Raw genomic sequence first — 21,892 nt, forward strand, 5'->3', positions numbered from 1 at the left:
AAGTTCCACACCAAAATGAAAAATGTATCTCAAGTTATTCTTCATTGGTCTCTGAACTCAGTATAACATTAAAATAAGAACAAAAGGAGTCAATCATGTTGCTAAACAAGGGATTTGTGCAGCTAGAAAAAACTCTGTGCAGCATAAGATCACTCCCGTCAAAACTGCTAACCCAACTGTGTCTCATCAGCAACTGGTGGGCACATCACGTTGAGGTCCACCCAATGGTCTGAGAAACAATAATCATTATAAACTGTTAGCATTATGATAGGGAGCCACAATTGAAGGTCCTAAGGCACAGAATAAGACACAGGAGAGTCTGCCGACTGTGCCCTATGCAGCAGCATGCATGCCACAGTCATTAAATACAATATTTGGGGGAACTGTGAAACATAGCAGGTACAGTAATAGGGGCAAATGAAGAGACATAGAATTAGGAGTAGCATTAGGATGGGGAGCTTGTGTTGGTTAGGAAAATGTAGGGAGTGTGCTGAAAAAGCGAGGAGAAAAAGATGCCTGGTCAGCAAATTCTGCAGACACAAGTTGTGGATGGAAGAAGATGTCATGGCAGTCTGGGCCTAATGGAAAAGACGGAAAAATGAACGACTTCAAGAAGGCGTCACCTGTGGGTCCTTGGTTGAACTTGATGCACATGTGTCTTTTTTCAGCCGTACTAACTATGTAACTGTGTAACTGTACAGTACTCATTTTTATGGTCTGCCGACCGTCTGTGCCTAGTATCTATCACTATATGGTTACTGTACTTTTACCCAGGGCCACACTTTGTCTAAAACTTTGTCTGCCTTTGATTTGTTGTTTTTTTTAGGAATTTCAATTCTCAGAAGAAGATTAATAAAACTATTTAGAACTAAGGTAATTTAAGGACAAACCACATTCAAGCTACTAATTTCTGAAGTCTTTAAGTCCTGCTCAGTAATTTCATTTTGGCGAGTCTCATCAAGTGAACTCTGGAACCACCATTAAGGATGTTGGAAGGAGAGTCATGGCTAACAATTCCTGTATTAAACTTTTAGAGACAAGTAACAATAAGCACATAAAAACCGATAATAGTTTACTAATATTGTAATACATATTTATATGGCCTTCTGTCTTTTTGCTTGTGTTTTATAGAATTGCTTAACATAAGTATCAGCAAGAAGCTTTTTAACCTTAAAGAGGCTCTGTCACCAGATTTTGCAGCCCCTATCTGCTATTGCAGCAGATAGGCGCTGCAATGTAGATTACAGTAACGTTTTTATTTTTAAAAAACGAGCGTTTTTGGCCAAGTTATGACCATTTTCGTATTTATGCAAATGAGGCTTGCAAAAGTACAACTGGGCGTGTTGAAAAGTAAAAGTACAACTGGGCGTGTATTATGTGCGTACATCGGGGCGTGTTTACTACTTTTACTAGCTGGGCTTTCTGACGAGAAGTATCATCCACTTCTCTTCAGAACGCCCAGATTCTGGCAGTGCAGATCTGTGACGTCACTCACAGGTCCTGCATCGTGTCAGACGAGCCGGCACCAGAGGCTACAGATGATTCTGCAGCAGCATCGGTGTTTGCAGGTAAATCGATGTAGCTACTTACCTGCAAACGCTGATGCTGCTGCAGAATCAACTGTAGCCTCTGGTGCCGATGTGTCCTCGCTCGTCTGACACGATGCAGGACCTGTGAGTGACGACACAGCGTGATCTCTGGAGAACACGGCTGTGTCTGCACTGCCAGAAGCTGGGCGTTCTGAAGAGAAGTGGATGATACTTCTATACACAACGCCCAGCTAGTAAAAGTAGTAAACACGCCCCGATGTGCGCACATAATACACGCCCACTTGGACTTTTACTTTAAACACGCCCAGTTGTACTTTTTCAAGCCTCATTTGCATAAATACAAAAATGGTCATAACTTGGCCAAAAATGCTCGTTTTTTAAAAATAAAAACGTTACTGTAATCTACATTGCAGCGCCTATCTGCTGCAATAGCAGATAGGGGTTGCAAAATCTGGTGACAGAGCCTCTTTAAAGGGGTTTTCTGGGGAAAAAAAAGTTACCCAAAATGCTAAAATAATAAACTTCTCAATATACTTACTGTAATGTCTGTGGCTGCGGGCGGTCAGCTCCGTTCCCCCCCCTGACAGCCGCAGCCACGAGTCGGCAAGCGCTGGCCCCAGCCTCCACCTCAGGAGACGCCAGCGCTCGCGTCCACTCACCTCACCTTACTAATTTTCTGCCAGTTATCAGTTGCTTGAACAAAAAAATTAATTTGGCCAAATAATAGCCAACAATCGGGAACGATAGTGGAAAATGTTTGTTTCAATTGACATTTATTGGATGTTTATGTCCTGCTGAAGTCTAAAGCTAGTGGGTGACACGACATATGATCACATAACAATATCACATAGTATTCCATCCATCCCCAAAACGGGTTGTAATGTGGCTATGGCACAATGAAATAATGTAGCCCTACTTCATAAGGCATCTTATGTAGGACAAGAAAATTAGCAAGAAAAGCCGTCTGTGTGGTACTACATGTTACGTGCTATATTATGGTGCTATATCTTACCTTGCAGCCTTGGCCTAAACTAGTACTACAACCTGCCCTGTCAATGCCTAACATTAAAACATATTGTGCATTATAAATGTACCCCCACCTGCGGTGGGCTGCATGTTGCATGTTGTGCATGTCTGCTCTCTAGAAACAAAACTGAAACAGAAACATGAAGCAGCCATTCATATGCTTTGTATGTATTATTTCATATTTATATTGCGTTTGTCTTTGAATATGCTGTAAATATACAATAATAGGGGCCATTTAATGTAATTTGATCGAATTCTGTCTGATATTGTAATCAAACCTGAGATAAATATATAAAGAATTCTTCTATATATATCCCAGCAGATCAGCCATTTTCCTCCCGCTCTGATAGCTGATGTCTAGCTGCAAGGTAATTGGCTACAGAATGAACTTTCCCGCCCTGCTATGTCTGCATTAGACCAGGAATCAGTGGCATAGCTATAGGGGTCGCAGCAGTCGGAGTTGCGAGTGGGCCCTGAAACCAGGGGGGCCCTTGGCCCCCCACACCACATATATTCACAGTTACTGTAGTAACTGGAGGCTATGTTGTAAACTACACAGACCTCTGTCACCTCAGTAACAGTATACTTACCCACCTCGCTTCCTAGTCGGCGTCTGGGCCAGGGTTGAGTCCTGGCGCCTTTCGGCCTCACGCCTTTCGGCACACAACGTCGTGACGCTGAATTGTGTCAGAACCCATGCTTAGCTTTTTTTTTTTTTTAATCAGTTCAAGTTTATTCAACAAAACTCCACATTATTACAGGTCATTGTACGTTCTCATACAGTGTACAAGCAATTTTCAACAGACCCAATTCTTTACATTTAACCAAACATTCCCTTCCCCCCAACTCCCCCCTGTATCCCCCCCAGCCGATCTTCTCAGTACCACTTCTCCAATCCTCTCCCCTCAGTGGCCCTATACCTGCACTTGTTGCCTTAGTGTCATTAGCTCCACAGAAGCATACCCAGATTGATCAATCCACCTAGCCCATTGTTTGTCGAACTTGACCCTGGACCCCCTCTTGGAGTATATCCTATACTCCATCAGAACCTGTGAGTTAAGTGCCCCTATGATTTCTTGTTTTGATGGTGGCTCCGCATCCAGCCAGTGCTTTGCAATTCCTTTCCGAACTTGATACAGTATTTTAGCAATTGCCAACCCTGACATCCTATCTCCCCCCAAATCTCCAACATACCCTAGCAGCATTACTACAGGATCCCATGGGATCTGTACCTCAAACACTCTCCCCACTAGTTCCAATATTTCCGTCCACAGACTCCCCAGCTTCCCACATGTCCAGAACATATGAAGGATGTCTGCTTTTTCTTCCGGGCACCTAGGGCATTTTGCATCCGCTCTTAATCCCATTTGTTTCAGCACCCACGGGGTCCTGTACACCCTATGTATCAGAAACAACTGCGATCTTCGTTGTGCTACATTAATGGACAAGGTACTTGTTGCTGCCAATACCGCCTCCCAGTGGTCTGTTGTAATAGGACCCACATCCCTCTCCCATATTGCTTTCACTGTTGCCATAGGATCTCCCAGATATTCCACCAACAACCTGCGATAAACTAATGAGATTAATCCTTTTGATGTTACTGCCTTTGCAATATGCTCCAACACCCCCGCGGCATGCATCGTCAGGTCCACACTGACTGCTTGTGTCTGCACTGCGTGCCGAATCTGCAGGTACTGATAAAACATGCGGGAGTCCAGTTGAAACTCCTCCCTTACTTGCTGAAAAGATTTGAGTATGTCTCCCTCATACAACTGATTCAACCGTATTATGCCTTGCTGCTCCCACCCCTGCATCCCTTCCAATTTACCCAATTCCCCCAAATAAGCATTTCTCCAAAGCGGTGTATATTTAGTGCACTCCCCTATCCCCAGCAATTGCTTGCACTGCCACCACACCTTATGTATGAGAAGCAGAGTGGGTCTGGTACTCGCCATCTGTTTATATCTGTGCGCTTCCAGTCCTGCCAGCGGGTTCTCCCCCCCCCCCCAGATATGATAGGATGCGCGCACTGGACCCCCATGTCTCTTCCTGCTCCCACCCCCAGAAATGCTGACATTGGGCAGCTAAATAATACACCCAAGCATTGGGAACAGCCAGGCCCCCCTCCTCCTTTGGCAGCTGTAATTTCTCCAGTTTAATCCTAGGTACCCCCTTCTTCCATACTAGGTCCCTAAAAAGGTTATGCAATCTCCTGAACCAATATTTGGGGATCCATACCGGTGAGTTATGTAGTACATACAACACCTGGGGCATAAGGATCATTTTAATCAAATTTGTCCTACCCAGAGCCGATAGGGGCAACTTATTCCACGCCTCTACTTTGGCTTTTATCTTTGTTAACAGTGGCATTACATTAAGGGACATATAATCCTGTACTTTCGCCGTCACCCTCACCCCCAAATACTTAAACTCCTTCACCACAGGTATCTCCACCTCCTCTTCCCCATTCTGACCATCCCCCGGGTCCATGAGCATTAGGGCCGATTTTGACCAATTAATGAGTAGTCCTGAGTATTTCCCAAACCGCTTAATTAGGGCCATCACTAACGGTAATGTGCGTTCGGTATCCGCCATGAATAGCAGCATATCATCTGCGTATAATGCAATTCTTTCCTCCACCCCCCCATATCTCAACCCCTGAATTTGTTCATGTTGTCTCACTGCACACGCCAAGGGTTCCACTGCCAACGCAAACAACAATGGGGACAATGGACATCCCTGACGCGTTCCCCGCTCCAGCGCAAACCGATCCGATAACACCCCATTCACCCTTATCTTTGCTGTCGGGGCTACATACAACAATTTTACCCATTTTATATAATTAGGGCCAAATCCCATTTTTTCCAGAACTGACCACAAATAATTCCACTCCACACAATCGAATGCTTTGGCCGCATCTAAGGACATTATGGCTCTCCCCCCACGATTATCCGGCATAACTTGTAGATTCAAAAACAGCCGCCTCAGATTTACCGCCGTCGATTTGGATGGCATAAAACCGGCCTGATCTCCGTGTACCACCCCAGCTACTACTTTAGCTAGTCGAAGCGCCAATACTTTCGCCATGATTTTAATATCCGCCGTCAGCAGTGAGACTGGTCTATAAGAGCCCGGGAGTTGAGGATCCTTCCCCTCTTTAGGCAGAACTACTATAGTCGCTTCATACATTGTTTCTGGAAGCCGCCCCCTATTGAAGCTGTCTAAAAGAGTGGCCAGTAACTGCGGCGCAAGCTCCTCCCCATATTCCTTAAAAACTTCCACCGGAAGACCATCCGGCCCCGGCGCCTTTTCACTGGCTAGTATCCCTATAGCCGCCTGTATTTCCTCCAGAGATATTGGCTCCTCCAATGTCCCTCTCTCCTCCCCCCCCAACTTAGGAAATTCTATCTCCCCTATATACTCTTCCAGCTGCTGAGGCGTGTGCTCTGCCCTAGAGGCATACAAATCTGAGTAAAACTGCTGAAACACTTTCAAAATCTGTCCTGTATCAGTCTCCAACTTCCCCCCCTCCCCTTTAATGGTGTGTACGTAATTATTCTCCCTCTGAGCCTGCGCCATCCTTGCCAGTAACCGTCCAGTAGTTTCCCCCTCCTCATAGTATTGGCGTTTTAAAAACATCCTTTTGTTATCTGCCCTCTCCAACTGATGTTGCTTTAACAACCGCTGCGCCTCCACCCAATGCTTCAATGTGTCTGTTGTGTTATCTATTATATGCAGCCTTTCTGTCTCCTCTACCCTTCCCAACAGTGCTTCTCCTAATTGTCTAGACCGTGTTTTTACTGCTGAAATGTGCTGGATGAACACCCCTCTCAGCCACGCCTTCATCGCGTCCCACAGTATCTCTTGCGGTACCGTTCCTGAATTGAACTGAAAGTACTCCTTTATGAGGTTTAAAATTTGTTTATTGTCTATCAGCTTTAGCCAAAAGGCATTAAGTTTCCAGCACCCTTGCCCCCGCCCTGTCCTCTCCTCCGTCTCTACCTTCATTAACACAGGAGAATGATCCGATAACGCTCTTTGCAAGTATTCTATCTGAGCTACAAATGGTACCGCTGTCGGTGAGCACAAGATTAAGTCTATCCTGGATAAAGACTGATATGTGGAAGACGCACAAGAATACTGAAAGCTATTTGGATGTTTATCCCTCCATATGTCCCGCCAGCCCATTTCCGCAACCAGATGGCCAAAAGCTGTTACACCTCCCCCTGTCATGCCAAATTTATCCATATTGGTATTCAATACTGCGTTAAAATCCCCCATCACTAGTAACGGCACCTCCGGGTACCTAGCCAGTTCCTCCACCACTTTCTTGATACATCCACTAGAAAACGGAGGGGGTACATACAACACCACCAACACACAATTCCAATGATACAAAGTACAGTGTACCCCCACATACCGCCCCTCCCCATCCTGAAAGGAGTCGTGACATACAAATGGCACTGCCCTATGTATGAGAAGACTCACCCCCCTTGAATATGTAGTATGGTAAGAATGAAAACTATGTCCTACCCAGGCCCTATGCATCATGGAAACTGAATCCCTAGTCATATGTGTCTCCTGTAGTCCTATCACCCTCGACTCCTGTTTTCTAATAAAATCAAATACCGCCTGTCGTTTTCTGGCTTCCCGCAGGCCCCGTACATTCCAGGACAAACAATTAAGTGATCCCATCATCCCTCAACATATCACAGCTCCTCCTATCCTGTTCTCTTAATTTTACATATCCGACCGGCTGGGTCTTTTTTCCCTCCCTCCCCTCCCCCCCCTGCACCCTCCCCTCCCCCCCCTGCAACCTCCCCCGTAAACCTACCCCTTTCCAAGGGTTGGGGCAACAGAACGTATCTGCCATTACCCATAACAAACATCGGCAGGTCAACTCCGCCCACCATACATTCAACAATGCCATAACTCGTTATGTGCTTTTCCCGCTTAACTGACCATCCCTCCCGCTGCCATTTACAAATAAACTACCATCCCTTCAGCATATCAATACCCCTCAATGTCCGTAAACACATTCCTCCTCTTCCGGTCTTCCGCGGTCCCCGCAACCATGCCCTCCAACTCCAAGTCCAATCAAATGCCAAATCTTGCAATTTTTCCTACGACACCTGGTTCAGTCCTGCATCCCCAGCCTCCTTTTGCCAGCCGGTCTGTTCCGGATCAACGCCGTCCCTCTGCCGGTCTCAGCTGACTTTCATGGCTATCCAACCATCTAACCGCTTCTCTCGGTGTCTCAAAAAAGGAAGTTGTTCCCAGCGCCACCACTCTCAAACGGGCAGGATACATCATCGAATATTGCACTTGTAATGCCCTTAGTCGTCTTTTTATATCCATAAACTGTGATCTTTTCCGTTGTACTTCCAAAGAGAAGTCCGGGAAGAAGGACACTTTCACCCCATTAAAGGAGATGTCTTGACATTCTCTAGCTTTCCTCAGGATCTTGTCTCTATCTTTATAATGTAGAATCTTTATCAGCACCGGTCTCGGCGGCCTTCCGGGAGGGCCAGGTCTGGTCGGCACCCTGTGCGCTCTCTCCACCGCAAATAAAGGGGTCAATTCCTCTCTACCAAATGTGTCTATCAGCCACTTTTCGAAGAAGTCATCCGGATTCGTTCCCTCCACTCTTTCCGGAACCCCCACAAGGCGCACATTATTTAGTCTCAGCCGATTTTCCATATCGTCTGTCTTAGCCATCAATGTCGCCACTGCCTGCGAATGTGCCTGTACATCCTGCTTTATGTGAGGAATCGCATCCTCCATGTCTGAGACTCTCCCTTCCACGGCAGTGGTGCGTTCCGCAACTTTCTGCAAATCATTCCTGAGCAGCAAAATGTCCTCCTTCAATCCACCCATCTGATTTGCTAAGGTATTAAGGACCATAGAATTCTGCTTCACCGCTGCCAAAATGTCCTTTAGGGAGGGTTCCTCCTTCCTTACTCCACTTTTCCCTCCAACACCTGGCTGATCCTGCATGGCGCCACTCATCTCCTCCTCCTCCTCCTCCTCCTCACTTCTCATGTCCCCCGCCAAAGGAGAATACCTGGATCCATATGATGAGCTTCCAGCTGCCTGATCTCCAGCCGACTTTCGCTGCTGTGCAGCCGCCCCCCCTGCTCTCGGCGTGCGGGCGAACCTCTCCAGCTTTTCCACCACTTCCTGCCGGAGGCCTCTATTGCGGCCTTCCTTCTCCTCGGCGCCATCTTGAGCGCGGGACCCGGGACTCGCTGGCGGCGACTTCTGCTTCTTAGAGCGCGTCATTATGACCGGGTATTCGTGCTCCTCCACCTCCAGACTCTGGTAAGCCCCTAGGGAAGCTATTTTCCCTGAGTTTTACGGGATATATGTACTTTAACGGATGAGTACAGCAGGAGCTCCGGTCACACACGTCCTCTCACATTCACCTCTAGGCCACGCCCCCCCCATGCTTAGCTTAGAGATGACGAGGACCCGATTCAGGAGCGAGGAGAGTAAGTATAACAATACTATCCTCGGCCCTGAGAGCTAATCCTATCATGTGTGATGCTGTATGCTGGGCCCTGTATCTAAGCCTATCATGCATGATACTGTCTGCTGGGCCCTTTATCTAAGCTTATCATGCAAGATACTGTTTGCTGGGCTCTGTATCCAAGCCTATCATGTGTGATACTGTCTGCTGGGCCCTGTATCTAAGCCTATCATGCATGATACTGTCTGCTGGGCCCTTTATCTAAGCCTATCATGCAAGATACTTTCTGCTGTGCTCTGTATCCAAGCCTATCATGCGTGATACTGTCTGCTGGGCCCTGTATCTAAGCCTATCATGTGTGATACTGTCTGCTGGGCCCTGTATCTAAGCCAATCATGTGTGATACTGACTGCTGGGCCCTGCATCTGTCTTAAGAAGCCCCTGGCTGCTAATGCTGCATGGATGGTTCACTTAGGAGACCCAGTGATGCAGCTGAAAGCTGCGGACCATCAGCCATGAAGAGAAGTTGGGGGCGCCCAAGAAGGACTTTTGCACCGGGCCCATGAGCCTTTAGCCACGCCCATGCCAGGAATGCTAAGCCCTCCCATCGTTATACCCTGCTCCCATAGTCGTCAGCGATCAGAAGGAACTTTGTTCTCTGCACAATTTATAAAAGACTGTTTCAGGAACATGCAGAAAAACTAGAAGACCAAAGAGTGTAAGCGAGTCTTTATTCTGTTTGTTTTATCATTCGTTTCAAGGTTTAGTGTTCCTTTAATTCCTCATTTCAATACTTCAGCCTTTTGCAAGGATCACATTGTCATTGCTCTTCTAACTGAACCACGAAGCATATGGTTAATTTCAGTAGCGGTATCATATCCTCCGTTATTACAGTGCGATCTATAGTCTACTTTAAAAGTGCATTACAAAAGTTACCATGGCATAAAATATAGATGAATAGCACTCCACAGTTTACAGGCTCTGTCTGCGCTGCTCATATGGATGACAGTGTAAGGGGAAATCAGACACAGGACCACTTACAGGCTGACTCTGATCCAACTGGCTCTTGTACTAAAATAAATACAGGATGTTTTGAAACATTTATATGGTTCTGGCTATTGAACAAAAATGTTTACTGGTTCTTTTTAATGTCTTCATAAAAAGGAGGCACTCGGGGATGAAATCCAACAGCAACTTTCCTTCAGGCTCATACGCTGGAGAAGTCTTATTGCTTTGCATTAGATATACGAAAACTTTATCACCCCTTTGCATAGGAGACGGCTGAGCTGTCTGTATACTGTTTCATTTTCTCCTTGTTAATGGAGTCTGTGGACTCGACTGGTAGTTCATGGGTAGTGACATCATAAATACGTATGCGAGGAGTACTATTGAACGGTAGATGGGCAGGAGAAGCCATAGTTGTTGAATGTGGCGTACTTCTGTAGTTGTGCTGAAATTTGTACATTGCCCGTTTCAAAGCATTGTGTTCCAAATGTGCTGCTTTAATGCTATTGGATTTGTCTTAGGGCAATTCTGGGGTGCAGAGTCTAATAGATTATACATTCTTGGTGACTAAGTCCCATAAGGAGGTGTTGATGTCTTTGTCGGAGAGAATCTGCAATCTGAAAAATAATCTCCAATAGCAATTATTGACAGGACACGCTTGATGACCAGAAAAGTCGACAGGCAAACTTGTAATTTCAGTAAGGCAGAAGATCGAACGGCATATGTTCACAGGTGGTAGGAATGGATCAGGATAAGTGGAGATCAACAAGACAGTCGATGAGAGTCCTGAATTTGTAATAGGTCAAGATCAGAAAGAGAATCTTTGTAAATAACAAAGGAATAATTGAGGATCTTATTTCTCAAGCACTAGAGTGGTATCATGAGCCAGAATATATAGTAGAAAGAGCAGAGAATCATAGGCCAACACATAAGGAAACCCTGTTTACTCGTCCTTTAAGGCTGGGTTCACACGAGCATGTTCGGTCCGTAATGGACGGAACGTATTTTGGCCGCAAGTCCCGGAGCGAACACAGTGCAAGGAGCCGGGCTCCTAGCATCATACTTATGTACGACGCTAGGAGTCCCTGCCTCGCTGCGGGACAACTGTCCCGTACTGTAATAATGTTTTCAGTACAGGACAGCAGTTCCATTGAGAGGCAGGGACTCCTAGCGTCGTACATAACTATGATGCTAGGAGCCCGGCTCCCTGCACTGTGTTCGGTCCGGGACTTGTGGCCGAAATACGTTCCGTCCATTACGGACCGAACATGCTCGTGTGAACCCAGCCTAAATCTTAAGACTATGCCTAGAAAGTGAATGTGGTCAGGTAGTAAGAAAATCAGCTGCTAGCCCGGACTACACAGAAAACAGAGGAAACAAGAAGAACCAGACACTGCTTGGGCACAACATCTTCATGTAGACATTGGTGGCATCAACCCAGATATTCCTCTGCTGAATTACTCCATTAGTTGAATCCTGGCAGTAATGTGCAGCAGAGTAAGTATTTCTTTAAAGAGGCTCTGTCACCAGATTATCAAATCCCTATCTCCTATTGAATGCGATGGGCGCTGCAATGTAGATAACAGCAAAGTTTTTTTTGTGGGAAAAACGATCATTTTTGTCCAAGTTATGAGCAATTTTATATTTATGCAAATGAGCTTTTCAATGGACAACTGGGCATGTTTTCTCGTTTTACCAACTGGGCGTGTATTGTGTTTTTACCAACTGGGCGTGTTTGCTGGTTTTACTAACTGGGCGTTGTGAATAGAAGTGTATGACGCTGACAAATCAGCATCATGCACTTCTCATCATTCCCACCCAGCTTCTTTCACTGCAGACACACAGCGTGACGTCACCCACAGGTCCTTCAATCTTGGCGTCGGACAGAGAAGATACTTCGGCTCCAGGCATCCCAGAGGCCAATATGCTCGTCTCTAGGGAGTTTACTATGCTTACCTGCAAACGGTGATGCTGCTGCAGATTCAACTGTACCCTCTGACGCCTGGAGCCGATGTGTCTTCTCTCTTCCGATGCCAAGGGTGAAGAACCTGTGGGTGACCTCATCGTTCCTACCCAGCTTCTTTCACTGCAGACACACAGCGTGACGTCACCCACAGGTCCTTCAACCTTGGCGTCGAAAGAGAGAAGACATATCGGCGACAGGCATCAGAGGGTACAGTTGAATCTGCAGCAGCATCACTGTGTGCAGGTAAGCATAGTAAACTCCCTAGAGATGAGCATATTAGCCTCTCGGACGCCTGGAGCCGATGTATCTTCTCTGTCCGACGCCAAGGTTGAAGGACCTGTGGGTGACGTCACGCTGTGTGTCTGCAGTGAAAGAAGCTGGGTGGGAACGATGAGAAGTGCATGACGCTAATTTGTCAGCGTCATACATTTCTATTCACAACGCCCAGTTGGTAAAACCAGTAAACACGCCCAGTTGGTAAAAACACAATACACGCCCAGTTGGTAAAAACACAATACACGCCCAGTTGGTAAAACGAGAAAACACGCCCAGCTATCCATTGAAAAGCTCATTTGCATAAATATACAATTGCTCATAACTTGGGCAAAAATGATCGTTTTAAAAAAACAAAAAAACTTTGCTGTTATCTACATTGCAGCGCCCATCACATGCAATAGGAGATAGGGATTTGATAATCTGGTGACAGAGCCTCTTTAAGGCTGTGGCTACATGGCGACTTGTAGCCGCCGGAAGGTCACAGTCACAATGTGACTTCCATTATTCCCTAAATTTAAAGAACTTATATGAAGCCTGCTAACTAGGATTCCAAACAAGTAACGTTTTATAGGTTGGATACTGAACAAAATAAAACATCCCTTTTCAGGTTTTGGCCCATTATGTACCTTGACTACTACAGTTTGAGGTCTGTATGTAACATTGATCTATAGTTAATCATCACCATACAGTATTACTGTAAATATACTGATAACTGGGGATATATCTGAATGCTGAAGTCAGTACTGGCCTTTGATCTGTGTAAATGTAACGTTATGGATGTTTGGGATTTCATGCAGGCACGTAGCCATCACATACTGTAATTTCAGATAGATATAAGTGTATTTTTGCTTTAATTCTCTTTGTAACTAAGTAAAATAAATGCTTTAATTATTTACAATTGCTATAAAAATGTTTGGACCAAGCCATGGAAAACTGTATATTGAACAACAGAAAAGTTTAAAGACGACTCTGCTGGGTGTGGGAGCAGAATACATCATGGTTCTGGCATTCTCAGGAAATTCCTGCAACAGCACAATGATTTTCAATCAACTGTTCCACGCGTCTTGTGCATTCACAAAGTGCTTATTTACATAGTCATTTTCACTGAATAAAAGAGAAAATATTTGATTTAAATCCAGAGCTGATAAAGCTATAGGCAAGCGAAGCCCAGTTCACTCCAAGCAATCACTAGTAAGCAATTGCCGATTATGATACTGACGTCTAGAAGACGATCAATTAAACTAATGAGAAACAGTGGAACAGATATTCTATTGTGGCTGCGGCTGTTTTTTTATTGTATTTTGGCGCAAGATGTCGCATTTAGTTTAGACATATTTATTACAAGAATGTGCCAAAAAGAACAGATGTTTGGCCCTCACTAGACACTTTTCTAAAGCGTCTAGGAAAGAGGGTGTTGTTAGCAGTAGGTGAACATGGCTTCAAATACGCTATTGTGCGCCAAAATTGCGCCAAAATGTAGCGGAAAAAAACTGTTGAAAACTAAACTAACCTAGATGTGGTATAAGGAAGGGTAAGGTCTAACATGTCTTGCAAAATGTGACAAATTTATTATACATTGTGCGCCACTGTGATAAATTTGCCACATCTTCTGACAACCTGGTCTAAGTTTACGTTGTCTTAACTTTAGAGAGGATCAATAAATCTGCCCTAATATCTTGTTTATAAGTCAATCTTTTACTATAGTTAGGACAGAGAACTAGCGCACCAGTGCAATAATGAAGACTGACCAGTTAGGAGTTGTTATTCACAAGGCTGACCTTATGGTGGATGGTGTACAGTGTGGACCTTCTGTTGGTGCCCCTCTCCCCCCGTTATGGTGTACTTTCATAAAATGAACAAATAACAATAACATACAGTGCCTAATTATCAGCATTATATAGGATGGTGCCCACATAGAAGTGCAATAGGTTGGCCAGATAACAATCATAAAATGATCTAAATAACAATTCTATAACAGGGACAGCACCAGCATACACTGCCAAAATAATGTACTGAGTAGTTGTCTACATAAACACCACCATACAGTGATAAAATAATATCACCAGTGACCATAATACCAGTTCCATACATAAAGTAATCTAAAAACACTCATGCACAATCACCATCGGAGTTGCCCTTTCAACATGGTTGGCTGATGCATCCTGTGAAACAGCGCAGGTCACACACCCCTAAGGCCATCCCAGGTTATCATGATCCCTCTCTCTGCCTTATGCTTCCATTCACAAGTTTCATGGTACATATTATACAGTCCTCCCTGCCACCCTGCAATAAACAGCTGCAGTGGCGTAACTAGAGGGTTTGCAGCGGTCACAATTGCGGCCAGACGCCATAGTCCTTACTGGCCTCCCTGCCACATCAGGTCCTTCAGGGCCCGACACACAAGGTCCTGACGCTAAGCAGTGTCAGCAAATAGTATGCTGCATGGTATACAACATCCTGATGCTGGTTGGCATCAGGGCCCTGTGTGCTGGGCCCAGAAGAGAAGCCGGGAGCAAGGAAAGGTAAGTAATTACTAGTGTATATTAATTTATTTGTGGGATCTAGGGTCGGATTAATTTCGGGGTTTTAATAAGAGGTCCGATCTTGGGTCTGATTAATTTAAGGGTTTGGGTTTTGATTTAGAGGTCTTATCTGGGGTCTGATTAATTTCAGGGCCTGATTCATTTTTAGGTGTCTGGGATCTGAATTAGTTTAGGGGTCAAGTCTGGTGTCTAATTAAGGGATCTGCGTTTATTATTTTTTTTAGTCTGATCAATGTAGAGATCTGCTCTGGGGTCTGAATTAATTTTGGTTTCTAGGCTAGGGTCTGAATTAATTTTGGGGTTTCCTCCAATGCCCCATCCTGCATTTTCTATTTATGTGGCCTCTAGTGTGTGTGGCACCATTGTCCCAGCATGCACTGATTATTTATAAGGTCATGCTAGGAGTTTTTGCAGATATTGTGCTTTTTTTTACTGTGACTCAGCCGTCATGTGGGCCCACACCCTAACTTTCACATGGAACTGGTGAATGTTCAGGGGGTGATTCCAAAGTTTGGTATGGGATCCAGCACTTTCTAGCTACACCCCTGATAGTTGCATATTAGTTGCTTATTTCATATATTTTTGGTGAAGAGACATAGTCACACAGGACAATCTTACACCTCATGCACACGACCGAGTGTGATCCGAAGAAAGATAGGACATGTTCTATCTTTCCTCGGATCGGAGACTCGGACCATTTTTCACGAACCCGGTTCACCTGCTAAATTGAATGGGACCATTGGCACAATGGTTGTGTGCATGAGGCATTAGGCTAGGTGCACACAGCGTGACATCCTTTTTAAAAAAAAGTTGTATTGCAATACACAGTCAACTACATTGTTCAACAGCTGGTCCTGCAGGAGCCCCATGTATACTGGCCAAAGGGTATCTTTTTGTCATAGGTTTGGTTATTAAAGTCTAAGGGCACTTTGGCGCATACCTTGGGAGATTTTTCAGGCATATAAACTGAACGTGCTTCACAGATGTGGTATAAATTGAGCCTAAATTGAGGTTAGGCTCAATTTAGGCCATGAAAATTTTTTTTAGAAACCTAAAAGCTAAAAGATATGAAGACTACGAAAGCTACATGATCTAAAGATTCAGAATTGTTCACCATCAGTGTCATAATATCAAGTAAACAAATTACACAAAAAGTCTAGTTGTAGGAAATAATCCAGCTGCCAAACCATATCAGTCAAGGATCTAACAATTGATGGATCTTCAGCTATGGTGTAAATTGTCTTACCTTTGAGAAACGGGCATTTATCCATTTTGTGAAGGTTTTCTTTTGTACGTCATTATGTTCATCTGATAAAAAAAAAAAGTGATACAAATTAGCACAAGGTTGGCACGTAATTTAACAGTTTATAGAAAGTCTGTTATGAAAACTTTTAAGCACCGTACGTTGCAGGATTTTTTACTTTCATATTTTTTCTTGTGAGCTGGCCGGGAAGAAGAAGCAAGTGAAATATCTGACCATATATTACAAATTGGATCAAACCTACATGAGTTAAAATGTAGACCAAGGGCCAACATGCCATGTGCTTACGGTGGCCAAGTGTGGAAGGTACAGAATTTATAGACAGAGTTTATACATACATATTGGTACACACTACAAGTACACTATTTTCTACATAAATGTACATTTTTCTCAATTGTGAAGGTAACAAATGCACCAAAGTTTGGTGTGAAAATAGGAGTGTACTTTATTTGTGAAGTATACATATATTAAATATTAATGCAAAGAAACAACAATTTGGCATATAGACTCAGGCATTCCAATAGTGTTCATTTTAGGAATTGTAATATAGAGAGTTTAGTAATCAATTGTCCCGAAAAAATGACACAGGTGAGAGCTATGCTCCACTGTAAAATGCTGTAGACCTTTGGATCAGTGGAAGTCCCAGTGATCAGATTTACACTGAGCAGATAAAGTATTCACTCTTTTTACCTTTTATAAACTATTGTCTCACATTACAAAGTACAATGGGACATTCATTGCGTGTGGAAGAAAGAGTTTCAGACATCAGTACAGGAAAGGGTTCTTTACAGTTAGAGCAGTGAAACTATGGAATGTACTACCCTAAGAGGTAGTAATGGCAGATAATGTCAGCAGCTTATCTAGAAATGAATGACGTGTAATTGATTGAGTGAGGTTGAACTTGGTGGACCTGTGTCTTTTTTCAACCTATGTAACTATGTAAATAGACAGTAGATGTATGTTGTAGACATTTATGTAAGGTTCTGCTCACACCACATTTTTTCATCCTGTTAAAAGGTTTCTTTTTTTTTTAGGATTATAAAAAAAAAAAAAGATATCTTTAAAACATGCAACAGGGTGTCTATCCGTTTGCATCATGCTATGATTGACTTCTACTGTAAAAATAAAACAGGATTCGTTTAGAGCGTGTTTTTCAACAAGTCAGAAAAAAGAAGTCTGCAGAATTTTTGTGTCCAGGTACGTCCTGTTTTAATTGTAAATTTGACCCCCCAAAATAACAATACCTTTTAACAGGATACATAAACGTGTGAACTTAGCCTAAGGAGCCTCACACACAAGTGAGTTTGGTCTGTGATATACAGTCCGTATGTCGGACACACACTGTCCGTATGACCGGACACACTGCACAGAGCCGGGCTCCTAGCATCATAGTTATCTATGACTCTAGGAGTCCCTGCCTCGCTGCGGGAAAACTGTCCCGTACTGTAATCATGTTTTCAATACGGGACAGTAGTTCCGCGGAGAGGCAGGGACATCTGGCGTCATAGATAACTATGATGCTAGGAGCCCGGCTCCCTGCAGTGTGTTTGAGAAATGCGGCTGACGTACGGACCATATGTCACGGACCGAACACGCTCGTGTGAATCCGGCCTAAGAGGGAAAGTAAAACACACCAAAAATACAAGAAGCAAAGCAATGTAACTATTGGCAACTATTTAGCAAATTCTGTAAGGAAGAATTATGTGTGAATGTCTTTAGGGCTAAAAATGCAGCTATACCACCAACACATTGCACCACATATGGAAAAGGAATTTCTGCTAAGAACAAATAACTATTTGTGTTAATTAGGCATTTGTAATCCAGAGGGCAAAATTCTCTGCATTCCGTATCAGCAGATCTGCCTACAAGTACAAGACTAAATTCTATACAACACATTTTTGAACAACAATAACCTTGGTGCAACTAAAAATAAAAATATGCAAAATTATATTCTAAGACTGTACACAATTCATAGCACTAAAAAAATGTAAAAAAAAAATAAAATAATATGTTTGCAAATTAAAGATACTAAGCAGCTTTGGGTAACGGAAACTAAAAATTGCATGTGACAAATTATCATAGAAAATGCACATATGTTAGAAATGTCTGTGATACAGGCGGCACGTAACATTGTCACTGAACCTTACTGGGTGGTTGGATGAAGTTTTGGTCCACTCAGTAGCGGTAAGTGTGTGTCAAACATGATATCTCATGGAACTGCAGCCTCGGTCTCTAGGTCTACTTCCCAGAATGATTACATCAGCATGTTGCTTGGGGTCTCCTCCCCTCACGTCCCTGTCAGTCAGTTTGAGTGCCTACTTATTGTCAAGCCCCTTTTGCTTCCTAATGGGTTCACGATTAGTTGTATTGAAAAGCATAGTTGACTACTCTTTCAACACAGTTCGGGCTTTAAGATCCTGACTTATCCCGGCCAAACAACACCCTTTTAAACACCTTTTGGCATATGTTTAGCCATTAAAGTCTATAGGAATGTCAACGAATACGTCAAAAGATGTTCCCGGCGTATATGCCACATGTGCACCACTCAGACATAGTATTTGAACTTGAATTGAGCAAAGAATACACAGAAAGGCCTCCTGCACACGGCCGTATTGTTGTGCATGGTCCATGATTACGGCACGGACAGGCAGCGGAGTGTCCTCCGCAGGCCGTCCGCAATCATGGACCTTGCACACACAAGATGTGCATTCATTTCAATGAGCCCAGACCGCAATTGCGAACCATATAATGACATGTCCTATCTTTTTTTGCGGTCCGGGATCCGGGCAATGCACCGACCGTGGAAACCACGGTCTTATGCATTGGCCCATAGGTTAGCATGTGTTCTATACTATAAGCAATTGTGGCTTCTACGATTGTGAATAGTTCACTAACGCAAAACTACGGTCGTGTGCATGAAGCCTAGAACCTCTTTAAAATGACCACCCAAAAATACAGTGAAAAATTATCTCCAAAATGGAAGGTTTCCTTAATAGGGAGGACCAACATACTGTACATAGGATATAAGGGAATAAAAAATTTCACACCAAAAATATGGTGTAGCTCAAGGGTGATCTTTTGAAAGAGAGGGTCTTTTGGAGATATTTCACGGTACCTAGAACAAATCAGAACTCCGTATCTAAATGACCGGAAAAGACCACACTACTACTATGTTTTGGATTGTATAACAAACAGTCTCACTGTATTCCCCTGGTGAAAACCTCAATATTAAGAGGAATGTCTATGGGAATAGACTTGCAAGATGTAATTATGCCATATATTTTCACATTCTTCTCATTTCCATAACAGAGGGGCCAAACTCTTTAAAACTAACCATTTTACAAACATACTGAAAACACTCAACACATTATACAGCTGTATTTAGAAATTGTCTGGCTAAAATACAATATCATAATCAAAACTAATGAATGCAGTCGAAATATACGAGAAAAAAAAATAATATTTTGGATCCACGTCTGTAATAAGTCAATGTGTCTAGCCAATAAGAACTATTGGTATCCAACGCTAGATCAGAAAAATAATAATAATCTCAATAAGAAGAAAATTGTACAATTACTACAGTGGTTTTATGTTTAGGATGTTTCCCGAGATATGTTTATTTAGAGTTTTAAGAGTTTGTGAGCTCTCTAAAGAGAGTGGATAGGCTGGGATAAATATTAATCCCTGACACCTATTGGTGTAGAATAGTTTCTAAAATGATTAAAAGTTAACACAAAATGAGTTGGTATTTTCTACATAAAATGAAGGATCCGCATTCATCTCATTATCATCAGAAGGCAGGATTACAATGAAAGGTAACACGTCTATTACAACATAGGACCACACTACACTATTGATAAGTGATATGGACATCTCCGATACTTCAACCTCCTCCCCCTTACTGCGCAGTGACTATGGTATATGACACAGATCGTGCTCACAACACTATCCCGTAGATGACAATGAGTTTGTTCTCTTATGTCAGGTACCTGCTATGAAGTAAATCTCTTCAGCAGCTCTCGTAGTAACCCAGGAACGCTACATTCATAATTCTGCACAAAGCTTATTTTGTAGCTTACATTCTGGGAAGTTTAGTCGTTACACCTGGCACTTTACAGTAATCTAATAGTAAGGAAAACAAAACTAGACTGTATACATTTGATAAAAATTATCTGGACCCAATGATAATATGTATGGGGACCTCCTAACAGTCCGCTGATGACAGACATCTAAGGAAAAAACATCCAGGCATATTTTATTTCAACAGAGGTGTCCGGCAGCAGTTGTGATTGAAGTAAATGCATGCCATTATTTATGGGGGAGTTGGGAAAGATAGCTGTCAGCGGAACATGCAGTTGTCCGATAACTATCTCATAGGCTGTTAGGGTTATGCCTGATGAAAAGCTTGTTGACTGCTTCCAAAAACAAACAGCAGAATAGTGAATGCAGCTCTGGCCTATAATACAAGCTGTCATTTGAGATCAGTACAAGTTAATTCATGTTATGTACTCACAAACTTCCACACCTTTTTATGAAGTTTGGTTTTACACATAAGCTGCTAAATATTGTTAAAAAGTGGACGTACCCTCTAAGTACCACAAGCCATATATAAGAAATATCTTTATTGGCGTGCTATAATAAAATTATGTATACTGTTTAATAATCCTAAAGGTTGGTGGAATGTAACTAAGAAAATAATTTAGATTGCATGAAGAAATATAGCAATGTATGCAACTAGCTCAAACATAATAAGTTAAGAATTTCAGGCATCTAATGTTAGAAATGCCAATGCAAACATTCTGGGAAAGTGAAATACAACACAAAAAAGTGAAAATAATTCTAACGCTACTTTAGAAAAAGAAATGCGGTTTTCCAATCTCAGTGATCATATTTCATATAGAAGCAAACCCCATAAACAAGAATATTTTTCAATACTTTTATTTTTTTATATTCTCTGTTACGCAGATTTTTACTGTATTTCCTAGTCCTTTTCTTGTTTTCAAGCCGATGACAATGGGAACAGCCAAAGCTTCTGTACTGTTGCGGAGGCCATGCTTACGCATATAGCTGCCTTCTTTCTGTAATGCTCCTGGCTGGGTTCTTAGAAGCGTACATTGCTGGTGCATGCGCAGTAGCCCCCAGCCCGTCCACCTCTGTCATCTTGCATTGAGTTGAATAGGACAACTCCCAGGCAAGCCTGTTTTTGAAATGTGGCTATATGTTTTTGAAGTCTGTGCTATATCTCCTAATGATGTTATTCAGAATGAATAGTAGCATTGGAAAGGCACACAAAGAAGCAAGCAGTGCTGGGATAGCCCTACTTTGATGTGGTCACATGGGCACAGGCCTTAGTCTCACCCACATTTCATAAAAAGAGTGGTAACAAGGAGCAGCGCAGTGGGATGGAGTGGGCATGTATGAAGGGTAAACAAAGTTAAAGGATGCAACATGTTTATTTGGCGGAGATTTAACCATGTGGGCACTAATTTGTTCAAGAGCGGAGATAGGAACACCTCTATATACTAAAATGAGAAATACATTTATAATGGTCCATATGGTTTTCTGCATGGGATCTCCCCTCCTCTATTTACCAAAGTATTTTATCATTACTTTGTATTGGAAACTACAGTCATGTATGGCCACAGTAATGGGATAAACTGCTAATAAAACGAAAAATATAACTGTAAAGGCAGCTAGTGAAAATTGCAGAGATCAAAAAATTATTTAATTTTTCTAAATGAGTTAAAATAAATCTCACGTTATACTTTCAATCTAGGAAGAGAACATTCAACTAAA

General features: G+C 43.0%; 1 protein-coding gene across 1 annotated transcript in view; it reads right to left on the reverse strand.

The window, feature by feature from the left end:
• UTRN (utrophin) overlaps nucleotides 1–21,892 on the reverse strand; it is a 603,028-nt gene that overhangs the window by 516,812 nt on the left and 64,324 nt on the right. Inside the window, exon 3 of the mRNA XM_075862837.1 lies at nucleotides 16,082–16,143. Coding sequence (XP_075718952.1) covers nucleotides 16,082–16,143 — 62 coding nt within the window. The remainder of the gene's footprint in view (nucleotides 1–16,081; nucleotides 16,144–21,892) is intronic.

This window comes from Rhinoderma darwinii, chromosome 4, assembly GCF_050947455.1.
Source record: "Rhinoderma darwinii isolate aRhiDar2 chromosome 4, aRhiDar2.hap1, whole genome shotgun sequence".
Lineage (NCBI taxonomy): Eukaryota > Metazoa > Chordata > Amphibia > Anura > Rhinodermatidae > Rhinoderma > Rhinoderma darwinii.